The 27,576-nt window shown below is 42.6% G+C and overlaps 1 protein-coding gene across 3 annotated transcripts in view; it reads right to left on the reverse strand.

Annotated features, from left to right (window-relative positions):
- Nucleotides 1–390: 390 nt before the first annotated feature.
- TMEM135 (transmembrane protein 135) overlaps nt 391–27,576 on the reverse strand; it is a 387,108-nt gene continuing 359,922 nt past the window's right edge. For all 3 annotated transcript variants that reach the window (XM_045020247.1, XM_045020259.1, XM_045020252.1), the window contains 6 exons: nt 20,772–20,939; nt 18,296–18,359; nt 9,889–9,965; nt 5,845–5,943; nt 4,585–4,652; nt 391–2,639 (listed from right to left, as the gene is read on the reverse strand). In XM_045020247.1, coding sequence (XP_044876182.1) covers nt 2,507–2,639; nt 4,585–4,652; nt 5,845–5,943; nt 9,889–9,965; nt 18,296–18,359; nt 20,772–20,939 — 609 coding nt within the window. In that variant the 3' untranslated portion in view covers nt 391–2,506. The remainder of the gene's footprint in view (nt 2,640–4,584; nt 4,653–5,844; nt 5,944–9,888; nt 9,966–18,295; nt 18,360–20,771; nt 20,940–27,576) is intronic.

Below are 27,576 nucleotides of genomic sequence, written 5' to 3' on the forward strand. Positions count from 1 at the left end.
TCAGCCTTGTCTTTTGCATTGCCTGACTATAGCACTTAATGTAATGTTAAGGCTGAACAGTTAACGGCTTATTGCATTTATTATATGGAGCATCACTGAGTATATTCATATGCCACTTTTATACAAAATATTTTAAAATAAAAAATATTAGCAAAGTCCTGTCTTTTGGTTTATGTTGTAAAGTGATGCAGGTTAAATCTACAAAGCTATAAGAAGAATTCATTCACCACCACTGGATTTCCTTCAGGGTTTTTACGAACAAAAGTGAACAGAAAATTAAAATTTTTTCAAGAAGCAAATATATTACTGTCAGGGAGGAAAACATTAGGACTAAGAGTGCTTTCCCCTTCCACCCATCCTACAAGTACTTGACTCCAATAAAAATAATAATTTAAGGTTTAAAATGTTTTATTTTTACCTTACATGACAGCCATTAAAAACAAGGATTATGAATGTAGGAAACAAGAAGACATGGACTGAACTGGTATCTAGATATTGAGAGACAGTACTCAACTGTTTTAACTCAAATACAGAGATCTATCACCATTTTCATTCCAACAAAGAAAATCAAAGCTAAGCTATTTGTAAAAGATTTTGAAAAGTCTGAGACTGGCACAATCACTCTACTAAATCCTGATAGTCTAGTACATTAGTTCTAAAATGTTACCCAAAACATCTAGCTTTCAGATTTCAGGTCGTGTGTTTTAGAAATGCTAATGGAAACACAGTCCTTCCAACATTTCTTCTACAATCCTGCCAGAGTTCAGTAGATTTTTATTTTTTTATTTTTGAGCAATTTTAGTTTACCATTACAAGCAAATAAGATATTGCACACAAACCTAGCTTTCAAAATTTTACTCACCCACTCAACTTGGGCCATGTATGTTGTTTTCACAAGGGATCATAAGTAACTGATGATCATCATTGTTATGGTAAAGGATGGACAGATAGGTTTTGTGCATGGGCTGGTACGTTTTCATGACAAATTGAAAATTGTGAAATTAAACAAAAGGGTGCTGAAATGTGTTAAGACTGGGACAGAATTACTGTTATGACATAGGTTCTATTAAGTAGTTATTTTATTATGTGCGGCAAAAGCTTCCAGCAAATAAACCAGATTTTTTTAAAAAATACATACATCTTTACTTCCCATTCACAGGCATCTGTCGCATTTCCATTATCTGCTCTTTTTAGTCGAATGCAAGTAAAGCTCATATTTTCCCTGAAAAGCTAGGAGACTCTTATCATAATTCAGCCATGGCTGCCCTGAACCACCTATAAGCAACAGAAGTAGTAAAGGAATTAGCATGTCAAGATTTCACTTTAGAACACAAAGGTGAAGTGACATTTGTAAAAATATGCAGAGGAAGAAAAGTGGATTTTGAGCTGCTATATTAAGTACCGTACTAAACTTCATGGAATTGTCTATAGTCACGACTGTATGCTATATCAAGGGGAAAGCATTCTTCATTGATTAACAGGAACAACTGAATATGAAGAAACATGAATGAATGTGTCAAATAAAACTGTTTTGCTACGATGGTTGAACTTCAGGAGTTTGGTCCCCTTTGAAGGCCATTGGAATTGCAATTTAGTATTGATGCTTAAATCAAGTAGATTTAATCTAAACTGATACTTGTCAAGTCTTTTTTGAAAAACTGATTTTAGTGTGTGTGTTTGTATTTTAACCTGTCTACTGTTTGGACTACCCTCTCAAAAGCTCAACCATTGCATTCCTGCCTTTCATTGTCTTGTCATTTTCCCTTTGGCAAATATTAACTTCCACACACTGCTGTTTCTTAAGAAGAACAAGTCACTGACACCTGGCTTTATACATTTCTTTTGTTCATGGTCTACATCAATGGAATGACAGCTCTGGAGTATGATTTATGGGCTAACCAGCACTCTTTTGGTGGTGGGCTGGCTGTTTTTTATAGCAAAATCTGGGTAGAAATAGCCTAGTCTGAATAAAAAGTGGCTATTGGTTATTTTTAAAATTTTCAATGACTGGTGGATTTTTAAAAACATATATTTGAAATTCAAGGGACATTTCTCACCAGACTGTAAGAGTTTTAAGATAAGGTAAAACTTTGGACCTAAACCATCCTTTCTAATTTTGGAAATATCATTAGTTTTACAAAGATATTTTCTACTGGAATGAGCTAAAAAAATTTTGAAAATGTTATTTTGAAGTATATTTATGTCATAGGTGTATTTTAATTCTCTTTTCTATAGATATATTACTCATTGATTTAATTCAGTCAAGAATCTACCATATTGTCAATCAACTAAAATGATCCAGAAACAATTTCTGGCTATGGAAAGGGCTTAATTATTAAGCCATATCTTCCTACAAAGCTTCAGTATTTCTGATTGGTAAAAAGCATTTCTCATTGAAATAATACTTAAGTGGAGCACAAGTCCTCTTCCATCTATTTGACTGTTAAGTTAATTAACTCTTCAGGACAAAATGATCATATTTAATCACAAGAGAAAGTATCATTTTTCAAGACAGTTCAATTGGTAGCTCCGGTGGTACAGAAGTATATCTTGGGTCAAGCTTAGGTATGAAATTCTTGAAGTTCTTAGATGCTTCAGTACCAAATACATCTAATACTCGTCTATTCATGACAGCAAACCTGAAATAGAAAAGACTCATGATAAAATGAACACTTTTTCCATTTAATAATAAATAAAATTACTTTAAAGTTATTCTGTGTTGTAATGATGAAATATTGCTCATATCTTTGAAATATAGGCTTGAACCTGCACGTCTTATGCAGGCAAAATACCTGTTCAAGTCAATAAGGGTATGTCTTCACTATTGGCCGGATTGGCAGCCAGAGATGGATCCAGCGGAGATCAATTTATCGTGTCTAGTCTAGACACGATAAATTGATCCCTGAGCGTTCTCCTGTTGACTCCTGTACTCCAGCTCGGCGAGAGGCGCAGGCAGAGTCGATAGGGGAGTGGCAGCAGTCGACTCACCACAGTAAAGATACCACGGTAAGTCAATCTAAGTATGTCAACTAAGTTGCATAAGTTAGATCGATCCCCCCCCAGTGTAGACCAGGCCAAAGAGTTTAGTCAAGCAGAGGAAGAATTGTAGGATATGATCTTAAGTTTGCAATCAGATCTTTAAAAAAAACTTTAACTGCATTTGGATTTCATTGATGAAATTTTTCAACAAGCTGGGTGCTAAAAGCTTTTACAAACAGAAAGTAAGTTTTAAAAATTGTACTGGATGCTAAGGGCAGACACGCGAGAGAGGTAATCCTAAATAGTACATAAAATGGGGACTCAATTAACATCTTATGTTCTTAGAGAATTGCAAGCTTTTCATTCTGGACAACACAGGTGCCTTTTTATGTTTGAACAATACAAATGCTTATGAAGTGAATCACTTAGCACTTAGATTTAATACATTTTACTACTTCTACCAGGAAAAAAAAAAGCCATTTTCTTGTCCCCAGGATGAGCAAAAGCACAGTTCTGTCTACATGTCTCCTGAGATCCCCTCACAAATTTTAGTACCTTCACAACATTTTCCTATTTTTAAGATGTTTTCCCTCCCCTGTTGCTGTGAAAGACTCACACAAGCAATAGGAGAAAATGACTGTCTACACAGCAGAAGAGTCAAACGGATTATACACAAAGTGGTATCAAAACACAAAACAAAGTGAAAAACATGCAGCTTTCTCCCTGTAATCTCTTTCAGTTACAGTAAGCTTAAGGCAAACTAATTCAGGAAGAAGTGTGATTTTCAAATTGACATACTGGCCTTTTGTGCATTTTGCACATTATCAAGTTATCCCTGTTCAGTTTGGTTCTGTTTAGATAATTATGAGCTTCCATAATTCTTCCCATTTTGGTAAGTCTGCTTTTAGATTGCTTGTCAAGTGATTCATCTTGTGCTGCATTCTGCTGCATTGTCAGTTTATATTTTAGTTCACGTATAAACAATAAATCAATTTCAGACAAAAAGATCAATTTTAAAAAGAATATTTTTGATTTCCAGTGCAAATACAGAATAAAACAGGATTCAGATGGACATATTATCATAAACTTTTTTAGATTCTAACTGGTTAACAAATTTAATAAGAAACATACCTTCCAACAAAAAATATGGTCTTTTTTCAGAAAAGAAGCTTTTTGTGAAAAATTGTCAAAATCTTAAAAGTTTTCAAGTTTTTGTGAGAATTCTTAATATGTCTATACATTTTTGTATTAATAAGTTTACTAAAATTGTAAAACATTATGATGTTTGGAAATGATTTTAAACATGATTTTTGGAAATCTGCACTTTTGGTAAATGACAATGTTTGACAACTTTGAGCATGATTTTGATTTTAAAAAGATGAAATTAGAGGGATAATTTCCTGAAAAACAGATGATGGATCAATTTCAAACCCTGCAAAACAGAATCAGGTCTTACATTCTGAAACTGCAAAGCTTTTTTCAACCAAGATGCTCTCCAAAGATCCCAGTTAAACTGCCTCATGTTTAACTAGATACTCACTTTAGAATAACGTTTTAAAAATTCTGTAGAATGTGCAAGCATTTCCAACCACCTCAGTTACTTACCTGCCTTTTGTCAGTCGTAATAGGAATTTCCAGTAAGAAGGTCTCAGGGTCTGAACTTCCATCACAGCCTACAATCAGAATATCAATCATAATTTCTCCCATTAAGTAATTAAAACACTGTCAGGCATAGATACTAAGAAAATGAAAGTGACCTACCTGCAATGCTTACTCTCTAATGATATGTAGTCACAAGAGAGCCACCATACTCTTGGGTCTGTGCTAAGTGCAAATGGCTAGTGAGAGAACCATAGCTAAAGTCTCTGACCATCATATCACAGCAGGGTAGCATGTCTGTTCCCCTACATGAAGCCCCAGTCACCTGAGATGCCTCAATCCCCTCAGTTGTAAAGATAGAAAATATACCACTTTATGGGGATGCTTTGTGGGTGACTAGAGTTGTTTTGGTTAAGCACCAGTGAATAAGAATTGAAGGTAAGTAACTTGATTTATTCTAAAGGAATGGTGTAGAAAACAGATTCTCACTCCTGGAGAATAAAAAGCTCCAGAAATGCATTCAGCCTGAACAACAGAAGTTGGGTTGGCAGATTCTGACAGCAGCATTCAGATGCAGGATGCAGTAGCAGAAAGTGGCAGGTGACTTGGTCAACATGGCCAGGGCCTTTGCAGTAGACATGGGAGGTAGATTCAACCAGCACAGCCAGGGCCGGACTGGAGAAGGCAAGGAAAGAGAGGTGGAGTAAACCATGAAGGAAAAGGTGGTTTTGAGGCACTATAGAAAGGCGGTGAAGGAGTAGGTGATTCAGGAGAGCAGAGAGAGGAGACGACTGCAGCTTGCTTCAAGTTGTAAATCTGGAGGTTTCTTTGTTCTTTGATTTTTCAAATCTACAGTTGCAGTTAAAGTGGATTGAGTGTGAAATTTTCCAATTCAGCAGTACACTGTGGTTGAACATTAAGACTTACTGTCTGTCTCCTGGAGCAAAATACTAAGTGAGGTGAAGTCTCTGCCAATCAGTGCATTTTTAATCGTCTTTGGTTAATACATCTCGAGATTTTTTTCCATAGAAGTCAAAACCTGCTTATGATACTCGCATTACATTACAAAGGGATAAACAGTCATGGACAGACTAAATTATCTTCCCACCATAACAATACAAAACCAGTGTGGCAGACGCAGGAATAGGAGCTAGAGTGTGCTAACTCCTGCTTTATTATGGAATCTCCATTTCAACCCATTCTTTTAATCAAAATCTGAAATAAGTTAAAGGAATTTTGTTTTTTATTTGAAGGCAAAATACTTACTGCCTGAAAGCAGATTGCTGTGGAAATGGCATAGATGATGCTGTCTGCATGAGGAAAATAGGGAACCTTTCCTGCTTCAATGCCTTTGAAGTACATGGTCTAAAAAACAAACAAAACACATGCTGAGTAAATCATACCAAAGGCAAACAGTATGGACTTTATCATTAGTTATGGTCCCATTCCTGAAGTCTCCTGCCAAATTTGTGACAGCTACTGAAATTCATGTGACTTTTTCTTATGCAAGAGCCGTAACCTGCAAGCTCATGGGCAGTCTGTAATTTACGTATGGACTTTTCACACTGGAGTGAAGTATACATTCAGTGCATGGCAAGACTTACTAAAGGGTTTCCCAACGTTGTTGGCTGCAGACTAGCTGCAGGAGGAGGGCAGAAAAGAGAAGCAGTGGAGGTAAGGAAAGCTCTGTGAACTCAGATCCATCCCACGTTTTACATCTCTGGGCAAAGCAGTCTATTTTCTCTCCTTGCTTTTGCAGTGATTCCTGATGCAGCTAGCTATGGGAACAACTCCCCTGTTCCTGTGGCATGCAGCTCACTTGTACCCAATGGAAACACCAGCAGATTTCCATCCCCCTGTACCCAACAAGCAGCACGTGACCTTCCAGAGAATGGGGGAATGTAATGGGAGAGCCACAAAACAAGGGGAAAGAGAGCAAAAATAAATTAAAATAAAATAACTGTAAAGCTTTAAAAGAGAGAAAATAAAAATCTTGATAAGCAGGAAGAAAGAATAAAGACAAAAAGAATAAAGGCAGACACTATAAAGAGCATGGAGAGAAAAGCGTAGGGACAGTGATCACTCTGTACCAGGGGTTGGTATGAGGGACTCCAATCACTCTGAAGGAGGCTGCAAACAAACCAAGGTCAGGAACCAGGGACAATGTAAATAGATGTGTAGTTTGTCCGTGCATTGATCTTTAGAAGCCTACCATTAACATAGCTTTTTCCATCTTCAATGCTATTTGAACATTAACTAGCCTTCAAATACCTCTATGAGGAAAGTCAAGAAACACCACCGTGACACTCTGTACCTCAAAATAGCACCCTGGAACCCCCATATTCACTGCTGTCATATAATTATGAGATGTTTTGTACAAAGTCTGCCTTGTGAGGTATCGTTTAAGAAGTCTTCATCTGTTGAACATTAATATCCTATTGAGGTGTATGTGCTGTCGTTGTATGTGAAGTTATAAAGAATTGCTGTGTGTGTGTTACTGAAATACATCATGAAGTGGGGAATACCCAGCTAGCATTTCATTAGCAACAAAGGAGCAACTATCATTGCCCAGAGAGGCACTGATGGCCCATCAAGAAGAATCCAGTCTCCCAGAGGCTCCTTAGGGAGGGCACATATGCAATTAGGACTGCCTGACCCCACATCACAGCAAGGATCTTTCTAGTAGCTGGAAGAAAGTATAAAAGAGGTACAGTGACATCATCATTTGACCTCTCTCCTCCCCCATATCAACACCTGGAAGATCATCTGAAAGACACAGACTTTGAACTGGGGAGATTGGTCCCAGACTGGGAAGGGAATCTAGCTTGTGTATTGACAACTATGAGCTGCCCACATCATCTATTAGGGTGAAAGACTGCTTGATTCAAATCTTGCTTAGTCTGTAGAATTCAGACTGCAAGTTTATTCTTATTGCTTATATAACCAAATTTGATCTCTATGCCTGCTACTTATAATCTCTTAAAATCTACCTTTCTGTAGTCAATAAATCTGTTTTATATTTTACCTAAAATGGGTGTGCTCTTGGTTGAAGTGCTTGGGGAATCTCAGCTCAGATTACAAAGACTGGCGCATATCCATTTTCTTATAATGAAGTGGCAAACTAATTAATGAGCTTGCGCTTTCTAGGGGAGCCTTGAGCAGTGTAAGATGGTATATTTCTGGGGTGCAAGGCTGGAAGCTGGGGTGACTGTGCCTCTCTCTGTATGATTCATGAGTGGCTCAGGGAGTTTAGTTGGGTGTGGGGGCTCCACATGCTGATGGCTGAGTGATCACAGCATCTAGAGGAGTTTGCTGCTTGTTTCTAACACAGCATTGTGAGAGACAGCCCAGGCTGGAGAGTTAAGGGGGCACAGCAGTCCCACAGTTGCAGGTTGTACCCTGGGAATCCTGTCACACCCACATTACAAATGTGACTATTGTGGCAGATGGCTGCAATGACTTGTCCAAGTCAACAAAAGAAGTGTAAATGCTGAGATTAGAATGCAGAGGCTCCTGGATCCTATTAAACAGCACTATGTTAATGAGCACTAGGGAACTTTTAATGTGCACTGGGGCAAGGTTTATTTGGAGCAATTAGTGTGCAACACATTAGTGTGCTTTATTAATCTTTCCCCTCCCCACACAGTGTGTCTTATACCACCTGCAGATAAACCTTCTGGTTCCTGAGTTCCTAAGGCACTTTTGAAAATGGACTTCTGGCTCCTAAGTCACCTAGGTTCTTTTAAATGTTTTACCCCAAATGTCTATATGACATTGCACAGCATGGATTTGTTTATTTTAAAGGGGTATTTTAGATCTTGGAGAGTGCAGGAGGTAATCTCTCTGATACGTGCTTCTTTTTAAAAAGAACAAAGCAAACAAAGCAGTAACTAGTCAAATTCAATGGATATTTTGCTACCCTTAAACAACTCGAAATCACATACTTTCTTTTTGAGAAAACATTTAAAGTTTATTTTCTTGAACACAGCTTGACCTTCCAAGCAGCACACGCCTCTTTGGTCAGTTACCCTTGGCTTGTATAATATGGTAAAAGAAGTAAAAACTGAAATAAACCCATGCAGTATTTTTCTTATTTCATTGTAGCCACAATGTCTCAGACTAAAGGCCAGAGAAAACCATCAGCAATACAGCATAACATTTTATTTATTATAAATGGAGCCCTGACATACGTAGAACTAATACAAGAGGGATAACTCTATGGGACTGAGTTGTGTTGACATATCATTACGTAAACCACTTTTGGAATTTGAGTGTGGACTGAAAGGAACACGTAGGACCATGTTACATGTTTCTCTTTGTTTCACATTTCATCTTATTCTTCACAATTTTCTCTCTTTTCTTTAAAGCAAATTCATAGCTGGCAAAGGAGCTGGATTAACAGTGTTAGAGATTGGAGTCCTGGAGGCCGGTGGAAGGAAGAGGCGATGGTTCAGGGTCTAGGCATAATGGGCAGGCAATGTCAGTTTACCCCAGGAAACTGGCTAGGGAAAGAGCCATGAATAACTCATGATTTCATAGAAAAATCACAATGAAACTTAACAAGACTCCAAAGAGTGATCTCCCCTTTTCTATCCCAACTCACACATTGTTAAACTGTGAATATAAATGTGGTTGTATGAACAATCCCTGAGTAGTTGTTTGCATAAGCAGTCACTCTTCATTTTTACTTTTTCCCAGGCTAACATAATTTTAATAGCTCATAGAAGTAAAACAGAATGGACTTCCAGACCTAAAAAAAAATGCAACGTCACTGGTGGTCACTTTCCAGGTAGAATTTGATCAATGAAAGCGAACAGGAAAGCAATTTCAGCTGCATGCTAAAACCAAAACTATTTTGAGTTACCATAATTCATAATTTAGACTAATGCCAAAATCAGGGAACAGAGGCAGGAAGTCAGCTGTAGGTTTTGGCAATAAATCTGAAGGGAAGGACTAGTTCTGATTTATGTTTTTGGTGGAAATTGACAAAATGCACATTCTTGGAACTTTCAGCTTTGAAATTCTGCGAATGCGACACAACAGGGGGCTACCAAAAAGGATATGAGGGGGAAATGAGAGGGAAAATATGTGCAGATAAATGGACAAACTTAGTTCTGGAAAGGAGGGATATGAAGGAAATGAGACCGCAGGACTTAGCCATCACTTGGGCACGTCTGGTATAATAGAGCATCGTTATACAATCTAACATTACATTTGTACTTTTGGCCAATGCTTGTAACATTTGTTTTCTTCCTCCGCCCTGTTACAATGGCTAAGAAGAAACGCACTGGAACTAGCAGTGTACCTTACCTCCACTAGTTTGGAAGCCAGGTACATGGAGATAGTAGTGCTTTTGTAAAACATCATAGAAACTCCTGCCAGGGATCCTGCAACAGTTAGAAAACAAAATTATTGGTAAGAGCCTCAACTGTTTCCTTGCTATTGCTCAACACAATTCTGACATAACACAAACGTGTGACTCTCTCTATTAGCATCTATTATAACCCATGTTCAGTGATCTTTCTGTGGTGCATAGGAAAGGGTCTTTTATGCTTAAGGACAGACCCCTGTAATTTTGACACTGAGAGCCAAATCTTTAGCCCCGTGACCAGCTCCCTAGCCCCAGACCCCCCACCCCGCCCTGCCCCAATTGGTCTAGAGCAGGGGTCGGCAACCTTTCAGAAGTGGTGTGCCGAGTCTTCATTTATTCATTCTAATTTAAGGTTTCGCGTGCCAGTAATACATTTTAACGTTTTTAGAAGGTCTCTTTCTATAAGCCTATAATATATAACTAAATTATTGTTGTATGTAAAGTAAATAAGGTCCCCAGGGAGCAGCAGTGTGCACCATACAGACTGTGCACACTTCATACATACTCACTTCCCACCCCATCACTCCATGGTGGAACTGCACCAGTTCTATTGCCCAAGGACTTTCTTTGGCTCCAGCGGAAGGGCCAGGTTCTGTCCCTCTTTTTAAATGAACATGCTAACGTATACAGAGCAACTTCTATTAGAAACTGGGAAAGATCAAAATAAAAAAGACAACCTTACTCTTATGCCAAGTACAAGTATTGCCCTTGATGCTAAAACACAAACAATGCAAGGATAATTTATAAAAGGAAACCTCAGAACAAAAGTTTTGCATTTACATTAAACCACCTAAATGCTGATTTTCATTTCAACACAAGCTTCGCGTTTACTTTCCTGTTCTCAAAGCACTTTGAAATTCCAGAACAGGAATTCGAGACAAACTTCCAAATACATGCTCTCCGGTAGTATTTGACAGTATATGGTGCTTTTCATCCCTAAGTATCCTAAGGCACTTTACAAATGATGGGGTAAATGCTGTTCTGTGTTGTGTGCATTTGCTGTGGGGAGAAGAGCACGCACATGAATTCTAAGTTGAAGTGTCAGAGTAAAGGAGGATACTGGTCTCTTGAGTGCTATACTGGGAAAAAAATGGTTACTTACCTTTGTAGCTGTTGTTCTTCGAGATGTGTTGCTCATATCCATTCCATGTAGGTGTGCGCGCGCCGCATGCACGTTCGTCGCAGACTTTTACCCTAGCAACTCAGTGGGTCGGCTGGGCGCCCCCTGGAGTGGCGCCGCTATAGTGCTGGATATATACACCAGCCGACCCACCCACTCCTCAGTTCCTTCTTGCCGGCTACTCCGACAGTGGGGAAGGAGGGTGGGTTTGGAATGGATATGAGCAACACATCTCGAAGAACAACAGTTACAAAGGTAAGTAACCGTTTTTTCTTCTTCGAGTGATTGCTCATATCCATTCCATGTAGGTGATTCCCAAGCCTTACGTAGGCGGTGGGGTCGGAGTGAGATGTTGCAGAATGCAAACTGCTGAGCCAAAGGCTGCATCATCTCTGGACAGTTAGACCAAAGAGGCAAAGGTCCGGATAGAGGACCAGGTAGTAGCATGACATAGCCCCTGGAAGGGTATGTGAGTCGGAAAGGCAGCAGAAGAAGCCTGAGCTCTGGTGAAACAAGCAGTAAGGTGGCTCGACGGAACATGGGCCAAGTCACAGGAGGTGCGAATGCATGACATCATCCAAGATGAAAAGCTTTGGGAGGAGACAGGTAGGCCGTTCATCCGGTCTGCCAATACAACGAAGAGTTGGGGGCGTGCCAAAAGGCTTGTTCACTTGACATAAAAAGCGAGCGCCCTACGGACGTCTAGGGATGGCAAATGTGCTCCCGTCGCAATGGATGGGGCTTCGGAAAGAAGACTGGAAGGAAGATATCCCGGATGATATGAAAGGTCAACAGCATCTTAGGGAGGAAGGCCGGACGTGGTCACAACCGCTCCTTGTCCTTACGCCACATAGTGTACCGTGGGTCCACTGTGAGAGCCTGAAGCTCGGAGACTTGTCTAGCTGATGCAAAGGCTACAAGGAAAAACTGTCCCTCGGGACAGGAATCTCAGCGAGCATGTTGTCAGTGGGTCGAATGGAGCAGGCATAAGTCTGCTTATAACCAGGTTGAAGACCCAGGAGTTGGTGGGCGGCGAACCTGTGGGCATAAATGCCCCAAGCCCTTGAGGGACCTAGAAACCACAGAGTGTGAGAATATGAAGCGGCCACTCCCCCCTGGGAGGAAGGTAGAGACGGCTGCCAAGTGCACCCTTAATGATGAACTGTGCCAGGCGCTGCTGTTTGAAGATCATAGGCAATCCAAGAGGAAATGGATCGGAACCTCTGTGGGGGAAACTTTGTGTTTCGTAGCAGCAAAAGAAAAACTGCCAGTTGGGCAGATATGTTAACCGAGTGGAAGGCTTCCTACCACCCAGGAGAATCCTGTAGAACCGAGGCAGGACAATGTAACTCGGATCGGTTTAGGCCCGCAGCAGGTATGCGGAGATGTGCAGGGATTGCAGATCTAGGTGGTAAAGTTTGCCGTGACCCAGCGTTATGAGGTCTGGGCAAAGATGCAGAGGAATTGGTTGGCTACCAACCTGTTGTACCAGTAGTGCCTGGACCACACTGGAGCGATCATGATCAGATGCGCTCTGTCCCTGCGGAGTGTTTGCAGGACCTTGCGAACCAGCGGGAGCGGTGGGAAAGTGGACAGCAGATGGCTCGTCCACGGCATCAGAAAGCAGCCAAGATTGAGCCTGGGGAGAGGCCTTGGCATGAGCAGAACTTCTCCCTTGTTCCGTTCCCGCGAGAGTGAAGTTCCGGAAACGTAATGTATAACATCCGGAGGAATCAACCACTTGTGAGACCGGAAGGAACTGCTGGGGCGATCCGCCAGACTGTGCAGGAGTGTCGGAGCTAGATAGCTCCCTGCAAAGAGAGGAGGACCGTGCTCCTCCGTGCTTGTTTATGCAATGGGTGTCCGTTGTGGTGTTTGTGAACACCAAGACACAAAAGCCTTGTAGGCGGTGCTGACGCGCCTGGTACACAAGGCAGGCTGCTCTGAACTCCCGGACATTGACGTGCAAGGGCAGCTGTTGAGCCAACCAAAGGTCTGGAGTGGGAAACTGACCCAAGTTAGCACCGCAGTCAAGAGAGGGGGGTGTCCATCCTGAGGGACACGGAGGGTGAGGAGGATGGAACAGTACCCCTGCACACATCAGGGAGGGTGTCGACCCCTAGTCGAGGGAGCCTAGGACGCTCGGGGGGATCGAGGCGACCATGACCATGCTGTCTGTGGCCGGTTGGTACACTGACTTGAGTCACGATAGAGTGTACAGAGGCGAAGCCTGGCATGTTCGGTTGTGCACGTGCAGGCAGCCATGTGGCCCAGAAAACCTAGGCAAGTTCAAGCCAAAGTTGCCGGGAAGGTCCGTAGACCTTGTACAATGGTTACTATCGCGTGAACGCAAGGCGTAGGTAAGCAGGCTGTGCGACACTGAAGTCCAGGGTGGCCTCAGTTAAGTCTATTCCCTGAGTGGGAATCCGGGTGGATTTTGCTATGTGGATTCTCAGGCCTAAACGCAGGAATAGGACCTCGTCGCCGCCCACACGAGTGGTAACTTGGGCCTCGGTGGCCCCTGGAATGATCCAATCGTCCAGATACGGAGAACGTGTATCCGACGGTGGCGGAGTGGGCGGCGACTACAGCCAGACCCTGTGAATACACAGGGGGCTGTAGAGAGGCCGACCGGGAGGACCGTAAACTGGAAATGACGGTTGGCCACAAACTGGAGGTACCTTCTGTGAAAATACGCGCCCTTTATATCGAGGGCGGCATAGCAGTCTCCGGGAACCAAGCATGGGATGACGGACCCCATGGATAGCATGCGGAACTCCAGGTATATCATAACTGGTTGAGCTCCCGCAGGTCTAGGATAGGTCTGAGACCCCCTTTCACCTTGGGGATCAGGAACTAGTGGGGCTAGAACCTTGTTCCCCCCTGGCGACCGTGGAACCTCCTCCATAGCTCCGATGGCAAGGAGCGCCCGCACCTCTTGCACGAGGAATTGCTCGTGAGAGGGGTTCCTAAGAGGGGCGAGGAGGGCTAGGCTTTGCCCGATTGGTGGTTAGGAGGACCCTGATTTTAGCCCCTTAGGAGTCCCGACCGACTTCTACGACCGCCTCAGCGTTGCCTGCTGGCAAAGCCCTGTCTTTGTCTAGGCGCAGGGTAAGGGTGGCGAGGCTGGGCGGAAAGGTCGGCGGTGAGACATGGGCATATACATGGCGAGAGGGAGTGCATAGCGACCTCGCTGTCCTTTGGGCCTTGCAGCCTAGGGTCAGTTTTGAGAACAGGCCTTTGTCATGGAAGGACAAGTCCTGTATAGTGTGCAGGAGCTGCGAGGGAAGGCTCGATAACTGGAGCCATGAAATGCACCTTGTGGCAACACTGGAGGCCAGAGTCGTGGCTGTGGAGTTCGCTACATCCAACAAGGTGTGGAGGGAAGCTCTCGCCACTTCCGGTCCTTTTTCTAGGAGGGCATCAAACTCTTGACAGGAGATCTGAGCAACTGACTCTGTAAATTGTCCCACCGCCGCTCATAGTAACAGCTAAGCAGGGCTTGCTGGCGCGAAGTTGCAAGGCGCCTGCCGCGTACATCTTATGGCCCAGGAAGCCACGTCACCTAGCCCCCTTGGACATAGGGGCTGGTACCTATAGGTCATGGCATTGCGTCTGATTGACGGACTAGATGACAAGGGAGCAGGGGGAAGACATACATATAGGTGCCCGTCGCCCCTGAAGGATACCATGCACATGCATTCGACTCCCGTGCCTACGGGCGGGATGTGTGGGCTCACGCTCCTGGACGACCTGCTGATCCGGTGGGATGTGGGAATCCGGTGGCAGAACCGGACTCCCTCCGTACCGGTCGGAGGGGGACGGCTAACTGCCACCCCTGGTACCCAGTGCTCTGACGGAACAGAACGCGATGGGATCACAGGTTTGGCCTGATGGCATGCCCAAGATGTACAGGGCAGCCAGTGATGGGGGTCAGGGTCCTGGCCTGGAGCACCCGGAAGACTCTGGTGTGCACATCCGAATGGATGGCCATGGAGAAGTTATAGCCCTGGGCAGAGACTCCCTCTCCATCTCATGGCGCTCGACGCGGCACCGGGGATCGGTACCATGAGGCCTACCGGTACCGGGAGCGAGAATGGGACCTGCGACCGGAGCGATGCCGGGAGGCTGACCGAGATCTCGAGGCTCGATGCCGAGAGTGGCTATGTGAGTCCAGTGCCTGGAGCGGTGCCGGAAGCTGGATCGGCACCGAGTGTACCAGGTCGGGAAACGGGACGCTGATCGGTGCCGCGGGTACGACCGGTACCGATATGGGAACGGTGCCAGGACCGTGCGATCGTGAACGGTGCCGCTCTGTGGTGCCGACGCAGGGCGGCGTGAGCAAGACAGGCTCGCCGATAGACAATATAACCCGCACCGGCGGTGTCGGGGGTTAAAGCAGCGCAGGCTCTGCCTTTGCCATCAGCTCCCTCGCCGTAGAGATGTTTCCGGCGTTGAGGGAACAGTGAGCTCAACCACAGCTCGCACTGGGGAGCGCTCAGGTGCTGGACTCGACGGCTCTTGCGTGACCGGAGTCTACGGTGCTGATACTGTCGGTGCCGCAGCAGGTACAGGTGCCGGGCTGCGATGTAGTAGAGCGCTCGGGCTGCGGAGCAGGTCGGACGCAGCTTAATAGCGAGCTCGACCACGGTTCGTACCGGGGAGCTTTCCAGCATCGGACTCGACGGCTCTTGCCCGGCCGGAGGTAACAGTGTGGATACTGTCGGTGCCGCGGCAGACATCGGTGCCGGGCAAACCGACTGAGCATAGCGCTTGGCTGCGGAGCAGGCGGCTCTGACGCAGCTTAATAGCGAGCTCGACCACGGTTCGTACCGGGGAGCTTTCCAGCACCGGATTCGATGGCTCTTGCCTGGCCGGAGTTAACGGTGCAGATATTGTCGGTGCCGCGGCAGACATCGGTGCCGGGCGATCCGACTGAGCATAGCGCTCGGCTGCGGAGCAGGCGGCTCGGACGCAGCTTCATAGCGAGCTCGACCACGGTTCGTACCGGGGAGCTTTCCAGCACCGGTCTCGACGGCTCTTGCCTGGCCGGAGTTAACGGTGCGGATATTGTCGGTGCCACGCAGACATCGGTGCCGGGCGATCCGACTGATCATAGCGCTTGGCTGCGGAGCAGGCGGCTCTGACGCAGCTTAATAGCGAGCTCAACCACGGTTCGTACCGGGGAGCTTTCCAGCACCGGATTCAACGGCTCTTGCCTGGCCGGAGTTAACGGTGCAGATATTGTCGGTGCCGCGGCAGACATCGGTGCCGGGCGATCCGACTGAGCATAGCGCTCGGCTGCGGAGCAGGCGGCTCGGACGCAGCAAGGATATTGTGCCTCTTCATCCTCCAGGAGAGGGATCCATGCTGAGTGGACGTCGGAGCCAGCGACGGCCGGTGCCGAGAGGCCTTGGCGGTACCGGCAATCCGGTGCCGAGGGAGCGCTCCTTGAAGACCAACGAGTGCTTGGTGCCGAGAGCGGAGGAGCAAGAGCTGCCTCCCTCAGGAGCTGTTTGAGACGAAAGTCCCGCTCCCCTTTGTTCTCGGATTAAAGGCCTCACGAATGCGGCGCTTATCTGTGAGGTGAGATCCCTCGAGGCACTTAGGAGAGGATCTGTTGTGAACATTATAAACCCTGTGGACCGGGCATCGGACCCGGCACCGGGTGAGGGGAAGGGGATAAACCCCGAATCCCTGTGAAATAAATACACTATACTATACTACAAACAAATAAAGTTAACTACAACTGTAACATCTGAACTATATACTTAATGAGAGAAACTACGAGTAGCTAGGGAAGTGGAGGTCAGCTAAGCCGCGCTCCACTGTTCCAACGACCGACACGGGCGGTAAGAAGGAACTGAGGAGTGGGTGGGTCGGCTGGTGTATATATCCAGCGCTATAGCGGCGCCACTCCAGGCGGCGCCCAGCTGACCCACTGAGTTGCTAGGGTAAAAGTCTCTGATGAACGTGCACGCGGCGCGCGCACACCTACATGGAATGGATATGAGCAATCACTCGAAGAAGAACTGGTTAATGTGGCCATCAGCACACCATGGTTCCAAGGGTTAGCCTGCTGGACTCCTGGGCTCATGTGTAGATGATGGAATGTACTGAACAAACAAAAGGGGTTACATGATATCTATGTGCTGTCCTATATATGCTATCAAGATGGCCCAATGACCTCCTTTTCCTCCTGCAATGCAGCTCCTAAAGTGTAAAGGCAGAATTTTGCTCTCTATGGGTAGGTTTACATCGCAAGCAAAGGTGTGTTTGTAGCAGGTATATCATGCTAGCTGTAACCTGCCTAGCATGGATAAAAACATTAGTATAAACGTGGTGGCACAGGCTTCAGCATGGGCTAACTGCTATCCTACAAACCCTGCAGGGACCTTGGGTACGTGCTCGGGTTGTTTGCCCACACTAAAATGCAGGTTTCCTTCTCTAAACTACCATTGTTGTCCATTCTAGCTACATTAAAGCTAGCATAGGTATGCCTATCCATGCTACAATCACGTCTCTTCTTGCTGTGTAGAAATACCCTATGTGGTACTTACACACACACTGGAGGGGAAGGCAGAAGTTATCCAGATAATCAGGCTTGCTGCCTTGGGGGCCAACTTCCAGGGGATGCCGTGCTGCTCAGCCTTTTTTTCTTTTTTGCACTCTACTGACTGACTGGCCGGCCCCTTTTTGCTCCACTGATTGCCCTGCTCCTTTTACCATCCCCCCCCCCCCACACACACAACCTCTTGGGCGGGGGGGAGGGGGAGGGGGAGAAGGTGCCAAAAACTAGCCTACCTGTCAAAATGCCTGCAGTCACTCCTGTGGACAATCTATGCACAGCACATTGTACAAGAGGAGGGGGGAATTTGGTTAAAGATACTGTCAAAGTGTCATGCAATCTTTAATGGCCACACAGGGAACGGAGCACCTTGGGTTTTAAAGGCTTCCTTCATTAGATCTCCTGGGATTCAGGTTATGTCCTTTAGAAGGAAGAAAGTCTGTTTCATACACACACAGCCACGCCCCCCACCCCCAATCAGGATTTGAACTTCTGGTTCCAGTAAGTCTAGATATTTTAGAGCTGCTGCTAGAGACTCAGCCATTCCCTCTGGCTAAGCAATAGTAGCATGTTTACATTTATGCATTTAATCCAACATTTTAAATCTAAAGACAATATTACTGAGTTGGGCACTATCCACTTCTTCTCATGGACTTACCCGCTATAAGAGCATGAAGTTCATCATCCAGGTTTCGCACCCAGCGCAGGAAGCAACTAGTACCCTGCATTTGTGGGGGAAATACAATAGCCTCAGTTAGTCCTTTATTTAAAATGTTATTAGTTTGGTTACATTACAGTATAATCCAATAATAATTCATAAATATCTATATAAGATATTCATTAAGGATCAACAACCACCTCATTGACAATTGTCCTTACTGCTACTATACCCATTTATAAGGCTCACATCACTGGGGCTCCTGGGTGCACTTTATGTATTTTATATTAAGAGCAAACAAAATGTTCTCAATATTTGGGAGCATATATTGTGTGATCACTGAAACTAACCTTAAACTTACTCTGAAGAGAGAGGGGAAAATCCACCTGCTGTCTGATCACTGTCCACATATTTGTAGCAGCTTAATTTGGTGATCAATCCCTCCCCTCCACCACTCAGCTGTGAGGAACAAGAGTAGCCAAAGAGGATGGGAAGGTAGAGGAGGGTGACTTTGGTTGATCTCCACAAGGGCCAGAACACCCCCCAATTCCTCATGTGTCCACCCAACAGGTCCATGATGTTTTGATAAATCAGGGCTCCCAGTAACCTAAAGAGCAACTTTAAAATTTTGCAAATAGCTAAAAGTCCTAGTGGAATTTCAGTGTTGTTGTTGCCATGTTGGTTCCAGAATATTAGAGACAAGGTGGGTGGGAGCTGCGATTGGCTGAACCTGTGGACGCAGCAGGTAAACAAACCAGCCCGGCCCGCCAGGGGGCCGATCCCTGATCTAGCCTTACCTCCTATACAACACAGGCCATTAACTTTCACCTAGTTACCCTTGTATTGAGCCCTCAAATTTGTCTTTGACTGAAGCATAACTTGTGTTTGGCTAAAATGTATCTTCCAAAAAGCATCGGAAGATATCAAGATTTTTTTAAGTGGTCCATGATGTGTCCTCACTGCATCTTGTATTCCATTTTTTTGGCTTGCAATAAGTGAGTGATTAGAAGGTACTATAGACCTGCTTACGTTACACTATGCTTAGTAGGTGAGGTATAGATGTGGTTCTCTGTGACATATCTCAAACCGGAAATAAAAAACAATGTAACCCACAAGCAGTCACCCTTAAAGACTAAAAACATAAGGCAGAATACTTCATCCTTTATAAGCTCCAGTAAAAGATCTGAGTAGCTGCCATTTTCATAAACTCTCAACAGCTCATTTGTGCAGTTCCACCAAAATTTTTAGTCCTGGTAATTAACAATTACTTGTGTCTAATTCTAGTCACTTTAAATGAAAAGTAAAATTCTGTTTTCTTGCTTTGCAGCTGGTAACAGTTGATTACAAAAGTAAGACAGTAGTTTGTAGCTTTTGAATACTCACATACTTATGTCTGAATAAGCAACTGAAATATTGTTAATTTGGTTAAGGATATGAAATTGCTATAGTTAGCTCAACATTTGAGTATTGCAGCATGCTCTGCATGTGGCTATAGGTTGGGCCTGATTCTCAGCTGGTGTAAATCAATATAATTCTGTTGACTTCAAGGGAGCTGCACTAATCTACATCAGCTGACAATCCAATCTATCAGTTCAGCATCTGAAACTGGAGCAGAAGGTGGCTTCCCAAGTGGTGAGTGGAGTGTCATAGGATTAGCACAAGACACCTTATCCTACAATTTTTTGCTGGTAGCTTCAAGGTTGTTACAAGGAGGAAGTTGAAAAATTGTTCTCATTAAGCACTGGGGATAGGATACGAAGCAATGGGCTTACATTGGAGCAAGGGCAGTTTAGGTTAAACATTAGGAAAAACTTCCTGTCAGCGTAGTTAAGCACTCTAACAAACTGCCTAGAGAGGTTGTAGAATCTCCATTATTGTCTAATCTGTTCTGAAAACCTCTAAACACCTGTCAGGACTAGTCTACTTATTACTTAGTCCTGCCTTGAGTGCAGGGGGTTGGACTAGCTGACCTATTGAGGTCCCTTCCAGTCCTACACTTCTGTGATTCTAAGGTAGAATTGAAGATGTTGGTTTTGAGCTAAAAAACCCTAAGTGGCTTGGGAGATGCCTACTTGAAAAAGCGCCGCTTCTCATGGGCAATAGTGTCTGCTGCAGACAATAGAGGTGGCTGAGCTAGAGTCTCCTCCGTGTAACAGAAAGGGCTGCTGACACCATCTGTGATGGTCTTTTCACTTTAGAATTCACTCCCTTCTAGGTCTGAAATTGTTCAAATCTGCTCACTTTCAGGACATACTGCAAACCTTATCTGTTTTTTGAGCACTTGTGGGGAGAATGGCAGAGTAGATCCTGAGCTTGGGCATTGGCTTGACATTTATGATTTGATTACAGCGAGACTCTGTTATGGGCCGAGGGTCTGTACAATGTCAGAATGTTTAAGTAAAGATGGGGCCTTTTTTGTTATTTCTGAAATCAACATAAATAAATTATACTAAGTTTTCAATGTTTTTACACTTACTTTGTATATACTGACAAAAGATCCCAGAAAAGCACCAAGCTGGAAGTTTTCCTTGTTATAGAATAGAGAAAGCAGCCGGGAAGGTTTTGTAAACAGATGCCTGAACGCTGATGGAATTCGAAGGCAACACTGGATCAGGTAACCAACACTAAACATTCTAATGAAGCCCTGAAGGAAAAGTTAAGAAACAGCAACTTAAAAAAACCCAACAAAACCCATGAGCTATCCGAGTGCACTAGTAGCTTATTTTTGAAATGCAGCATTTTAAAAGCCCACTTTGTTGACATTATTTGAAATGTACCCTCCTTTCTTGGAACTTGAAACTAGCTTTTTGAACTAACTTCCCTGTAAAATAACTAAGGAAATAGAATCCTAGACTGCCTAGATTGACTGCCTTTCTTTTAATTTAAATGGAGACATAAAAGGCCTCAAAGGACACACACTATCTCTACTCCAAAATTCTGTTCCTTGAAACAGTCCTAATGGCTTAATTTCCAGATTATTCTCTCCCCGCCTTCAACCACAGTTGGGTATGGAAAGGAAAGCAATGTGGTGAAGAAAATACGCCACATACTCAAACATCTGGAAGAAGTGCTGAGGGAGGGAAAAAGCCCATAACAAAACAAAGTCCTTTCAGAAAACGTGTGAATTAGACAGCGACACTGACTCCTTGGCACATGCCCGGGTTCTCTCAACAAACCACCAACCTGGAGGCTTTGCAAAGTCTGCTGTGAAGAAAGTGCAAACCCAGAAGAGATCATGTGCAGAACCGTTAAAAAAGATAAACAGGCTCATATGAAATGTTTCCTACTGCTCCACCCTGAAAGGCCAATATGTCTCAGAGTTTGTTTTGTAAAATGCCAAAACTCAGATTGGGTTGGTTCTTTCGTTCTAAATTCTTTTCTTTTTCTGTTTCTTGTAATTTTCTCATAAGCTTCTTATGCTTATTCTTAGCCCACAGGTGACCATCTCTGAAAAGTCTGAAGAAATCTGTCCGCTCATTTAAAAAAAATTATCCAAGTGTGAGGAAAAAAAGCTTCAGCCTTTAAGAGAATTATTTAGAGGCCTCTTTTTTCTTTTTCTTTTAACAGTTTGATAATTTAAGAACAGTTTATTTTAAAGCATAAATCTAGGTATTTATCTCTCTCTCTCTCCAAATAACAGAAAATGCTTTTTTGGTTCATTTGAAAGTATCTGAATATCATGTGCTGAGCCCTGGTAGTACATTCTTACTGAATTAAGCAGGCCTCTGAGTGGGATGTTCCAAATGTTCAAGGTTTCTGTTATTTGTTTGTAAAACCACTGGGCAGAGGATTGGAATTAGCAATCTGTCCAATTCAGAAATTAAAAATCTGTGCATCATACAGGACATTTTAATCCCTCATAAAGAGTCCCAAAGCTTTATTCTGGTTAAACATGTTCAGCGACACCCATTTCTTGCAACAATAATATTGCATAACTTGTTATTTGTAAAACTGTTTATGAAACAAAGTAAGTGGGGGACAACAGTTAAATAACAATGTTTGGAAGGGGATGGACAGTATTAGTGCATTCTGGAATAAATGTATTGTGTGTTTTACAATGTTGCTAGTGAAGAGGCAGTAGCCAGATGCATGAAATAGCTTTTAAAGCCAAATGAGAGGGACACATGCAGCTAAGTAAATTATATTCTCTGACGCTCTTTTATCTCATATTTTCTAAATAGTTTATATCACAGTGAGGTATGATCATATAACAAAAGCCTCTATTTCAAAGTTTATGGGTAAGGCAGAATTAAATTTACTCCATGAAACTTAACTCTGAATTTTCTGACTTCTATGTAATTAAAATGTCAAATTTAAGATGAATTTAGATTATGTAAAATTACAGGAAGTTTTACAATAGTCACAAGCACAGGACAGATGGACTAGAACATGACGTATTATGCTGTTCCAATCTGCAAACTCTCTAGCACATGAGATACTCATGAACAGTCCTACTGAAATGTGTGGGTTTGCAGGATCAGGTCCTTAGCTCTCATGTGTAACAAACAGTAGCAAGACCTATAAATACTGAATCTTTATCATTAGTTCAGTGAGCAATCAGGAGACAATTTTACAAATAGTTTATAGCTGATTTGCATTACCTGTAGTCACACAAAAAATTCTGTTTTGTAAATTACAAGCTCATCAATTGTAACTTTTATTCTCCACAGAAAGATATCAGATCACAGGCAAATGAGTGGGGGAAAAGAAAAATATAAACAATACACAAAAGAGGTAAATTAATACGCCCTGAAATCTCTATATTAACCCTTTCCTTAGGAACCCTTTCTACGTTGCAGAAATTTTATGATTTTGATACAAAGAGCCAGAAATAGCAGTGCAATTAAATTACACATCTGCAAAAATCATCTGAGTTCAATTTTTTAAAAAAGATTCTTTAAAAATATCTTGATAGTATTAAAACTCAATTCCAGAAATGTACATATTCAAAACAGAGTTCAGTAATATACCAGAAGTCAGATAAATTGTAGCAATGAATCCAAATAGTATTACATCTATCCATTTTTTTATAAATTTGTTTTCAAATTAAATGTAGAATCATTTACAAATTGAACTGTTCAGTATAGTATCCCACATCTCTTGAAACAATAATGAAATAAAAAATAATTAAACAGATTGTAACCACTGGAGTATTCTCCTAATTTCCTTCTAGTCACCACGATTACGAGGTAAACTATACTGCTCATCTGCTGTTATCATCAGCATTGGCACAGAGAAACTGAAGTTCATCATTTTAGATACACACTGCTGGCTAATATATATCTTCTTTTAAATTATCTGCTGGAATCAAGTGGATCAAAGGAGAAAGGGAAGGATCTTCAAATGCCTTTGTTGGGCTAGACAAACCTTTATAGAAGTCTACAGAGCCAAGACACCCAGATTATTTCAAATTCTAAGTGAAGTTTATGAAAATGAGGTGATCCACTAGCCATCTATCAAAGATAAAGATAAAAGGCTACTGCAGGTTATACTAGCTGGCTAATATGTGTCTAAATATGGAGCAGGAATAGAGAAAAAGAGAATATGATGGTAATGTATGTATGGCTATGATAATAGGAAGACAAGATGTTCAATGGTAAGGGAAAATATAATACAGAGGAAAACTTTTGGCTGTAAGTAGTTCACCAGAACAATCTCGTATTAAAAATCAATTCAAGAACAGAATTACAAAAACATGCTAGAATTCTGCCAGTAGAGATCTATTTCTGATCTTTTCCAGAGCTGACCTTTGGAGGAGCTCAAGACTAAAAATCAGAAAACTAGCCATACTTAAAAACCTACAGTTCTTTAAAAATCCATATGAACCAAAATAGGATATGATTCCATAAACATATTTTTCACTTGTTTTATTAATAAAAACAAAAAAGAATGAGATGACAAACCTATGAAAGCAAAGAAATTCAGAGGTCTGTCTGCCACTTAAACATTAATTCCACCCATCTGGCTGGATGTATCAGATACTATACTGAGGCCTATGAAAAATGAAAATATGAATCCAAAGGCGTAATGGTGTTCTCTAACAATAGAATAACCTTTTCTGAATATTAGTTCAACTTAATTTCTGTAAGCAAGTTTCTAGTTTTGTCTGTCTGTCTGTTTTTGGGCAGGGAAGTGACATGGGAGCTTGGGAAACAGCTAGGTGGATGAGATACTCCGCTATTTCCTTGTTGCTTTCCCCTCTCATCATGCTTTGCATTGGAGTGACCTCTTCTTCAGCATCCATTAACACTGCTCCTGGGGTAGGACAAAGGGGGTGCTATGGAGTCACCAGCCCCTACTGGCCCGAGGAACTCGTAACCTGAACTCAGATTCAGTGCACTGAGTTAGAGATATACAGTAGTGCTAACCTAATTTCCAGTTCATCCTTATATTTTAATACATATCATATCACCATTCAGACCAATGGGAACTTCAGTCACATTTGAAGTACTTTATTCTTTGACGGTGTCAACAAACATGGACAAGGAAGATCCAGAGAATATAATGCACTTGGACTTTCAGAAAGGCTTTGACAAGGTCTCGCAACAAAGGCTCTTAAGCAAAGGAAGCAGTCATGGGATAAGAGGAAGGTCCTCTCATGGATCAGTAACTAGTTAAAAGATAGAAAACAAAGGGTCAGAATAAGTAGTCTGTTTTCACAGTGGAGGCAAATAGCAGGGTCTCCCAAGGATCTGTAATGGGACCAGTGCTGTTTAACATAGGCATAAATGATCTGGAAAAAGGGATAAACAGTGAGGTGGAAAAGTTTGTAGATAATACAAAATTACACAAGATAGTTAAGCGGAGTTACAAAGGGATCTCACAAAATTGGGTGACTGGACAACACAATGGCAGATTAAATTCAGTGTTGGTAAGTGCAAAGTAATGCCCACTGGAAAACAATCTCAACTATACATACAAAATGATGGGGTCTAAATTAGCTATTACCACTAAAGAAAGAGATCTTGGCATCATCACGGATAGTTCTCGGAAAATATCTGCTTAAACTAAAAGAATGTTAGGAACCATTGGGAAAGGGATAGATAATAAGACAGAAAATGTCATAATGCCACTATATAAATCCATGGTACACCCACACCTTGAACACTGCATACAGTTCTGGTTGCACCACCTCAAAAAGATATATTAGAATTGGAAATGGTAGCGAGAAGGGCAACAAAAATGATTAGCAGTATGGAACAGCTCCCATGAGGAGAGATTACAAAGACTGAGACTGTTCAGCTCGGAAAAGAGATAATTAAGGAGGGATATGATAAAGGTTTATACGATAATGAATTGTGTGAGAAAGTAACTAGGGAAGTGTTATTTACCCAATCACATAACACAAGAACCAGGGGTCAACCAATGGAATTAAGAGGCAGCAAATTTAAAACAAACATAAGGAAGTACTTCACACAACGCACAGTCAACCTCCGGAACTCGTTGCCAGGGAATGTTGTGAAGGCCAAAAGTATAACTGGGTTCAAAAAAGAATCAGATAAATCCATGTAGACTAGGTCCATCAATGGCTAATAGCCAAGATGGTTAGGGATGCAACCCCATGCTCTCGGTGCCCCCCAGTCTCTGACTGCTAGAAGCTGGGACTGAATGACAAGGGATGGATCACTTGAGAAATTGCCCTGTTCTGTTCACTCCCTCTGAAGCATCTGACATGGGCCACTGTTGGAAGCAGGACACTGGACTAAATGGACCATCGGTTTGACCAAGTATGGCCGTTCTTATGTTCGTTAAGCTAAATAAATTGAGCTCCTTGAGTCTATCACTGTAAGGCAAGTTTTCTAATCCTTTAATCATTCTCCTGGGTCTTCTCTGAACCCTCTATAATTTATCAACATCCTTCTTGAATTGTTGACACTAGAACTGGGCACGGTATTCCAGCAGCACTCACACCAGTGCCAAATACAGAGGTAAAATAACTTCTCTACTTCTACTCAAGATTCCTCTGTTTATACATCCAAAGATCACATAGCCCTTTTAGTCACAGCATTACATTGGGAACTCATGTTCAGCTGATTCTTCACCCTGACTCCCAAAACTTTTTCAGAGTCACTGCTTCCCACATCCTGTAAGTATGGCCCTACATCCTTTGTTCCTAGATGAGTACATTTACATTTAACTATGAAGGTGTGCAATAGCTAATCATATGTTGTCTTAACTTAGGCCCTGATCATACGAACACTTATGCACATGCTAATGTTACTATGTTAAGTCCAGCTGAAGACATGGAATTTTATAGAATTTATATATTAGGCACACATTTTTTAAAATTCTGGCTAAAATAATAATAAAAAACAGGTGCTGAGTGGTTCCTTTTTTCTCATCCCAAGGGGGAGGGGGGAGGTATTTTCTGTTAGTTATTCTAGTTGTGTTGTTTTTATGTCACTTTTCTTTAGTAAAAAAAAAAGTTACAATTATCCTGAATATTTTGTGAATATTTTGTAAATATTTTATTACACATTTCCAGATCTATTAAGCAAAACACTTCACATCCCACTGACTTCAATGGAACTTCAGCACATACTTAAATACTTTGTCGAATCAGAGGCTACCACTGTCACTAAGTTTGCTGAAATATTGCATAGTTCAAAAAAGCGGTAACAAAATAATACTGAACAAGACACTGAGCTGTATAAATATAAGATAATAACTATTGTATTATAACTCCTCTAGAGCTTTATCTTAATGTAGCGAGCCTTGCCATTAAAAAACCAAAAGAGATAAATTCTAACAGAATGGACTATTTTTAATGGGGTGAAAATAGCATTTTAAAGATAAAATATAGCAGAAGCATCTAGAAAAGCTAAACTGCCTAGCAATGAATTTTTGCTTCTCCATAAATAAAAAAATGTAGATTATTAAAAGATCAAGATCTGCTGAAGTTTCACCCAAAACTAAGACCATGTAGCAGGTGGTCCCACCTGTGCCAATCTTCTCCACACAGTACTCCTCTGAAAAAATGCACTGTCCATATTATGGAAGAGGCTAATTCATGCCACTGGACATAGACAGCTCTCTCTGTCTGCAGCAACCGTGGACAATCTCCCATTACCCATTAAAATAAATTAATAGACTAGTGAGTCCAAAATCAAACACCACTGTGCCAGACATGCACAGCTGTATGTGTGCCACTGCTGATCTGTCTGCCCAGCACAGCACATTCCAGGTGCTTTTTTTAGGATAGAGCTGCAAATGGGATCAGTTACGAAGGCCTCATGTAATTAAACAAGTTTATTTTTTGCTCATCCATTTTTTTCCATTCA

This window comes from Mauremys mutica, chromosome 1 (assembly GCF_020497125.1).
Source record: "Mauremys mutica isolate MM-2020 ecotype Southern chromosome 1, ASM2049712v1, whole genome shotgun sequence".
Lineage (NCBI taxonomy): Eukaryota > Metazoa > Chordata > Testudines > Geoemydidae > Mauremys > Mauremys mutica.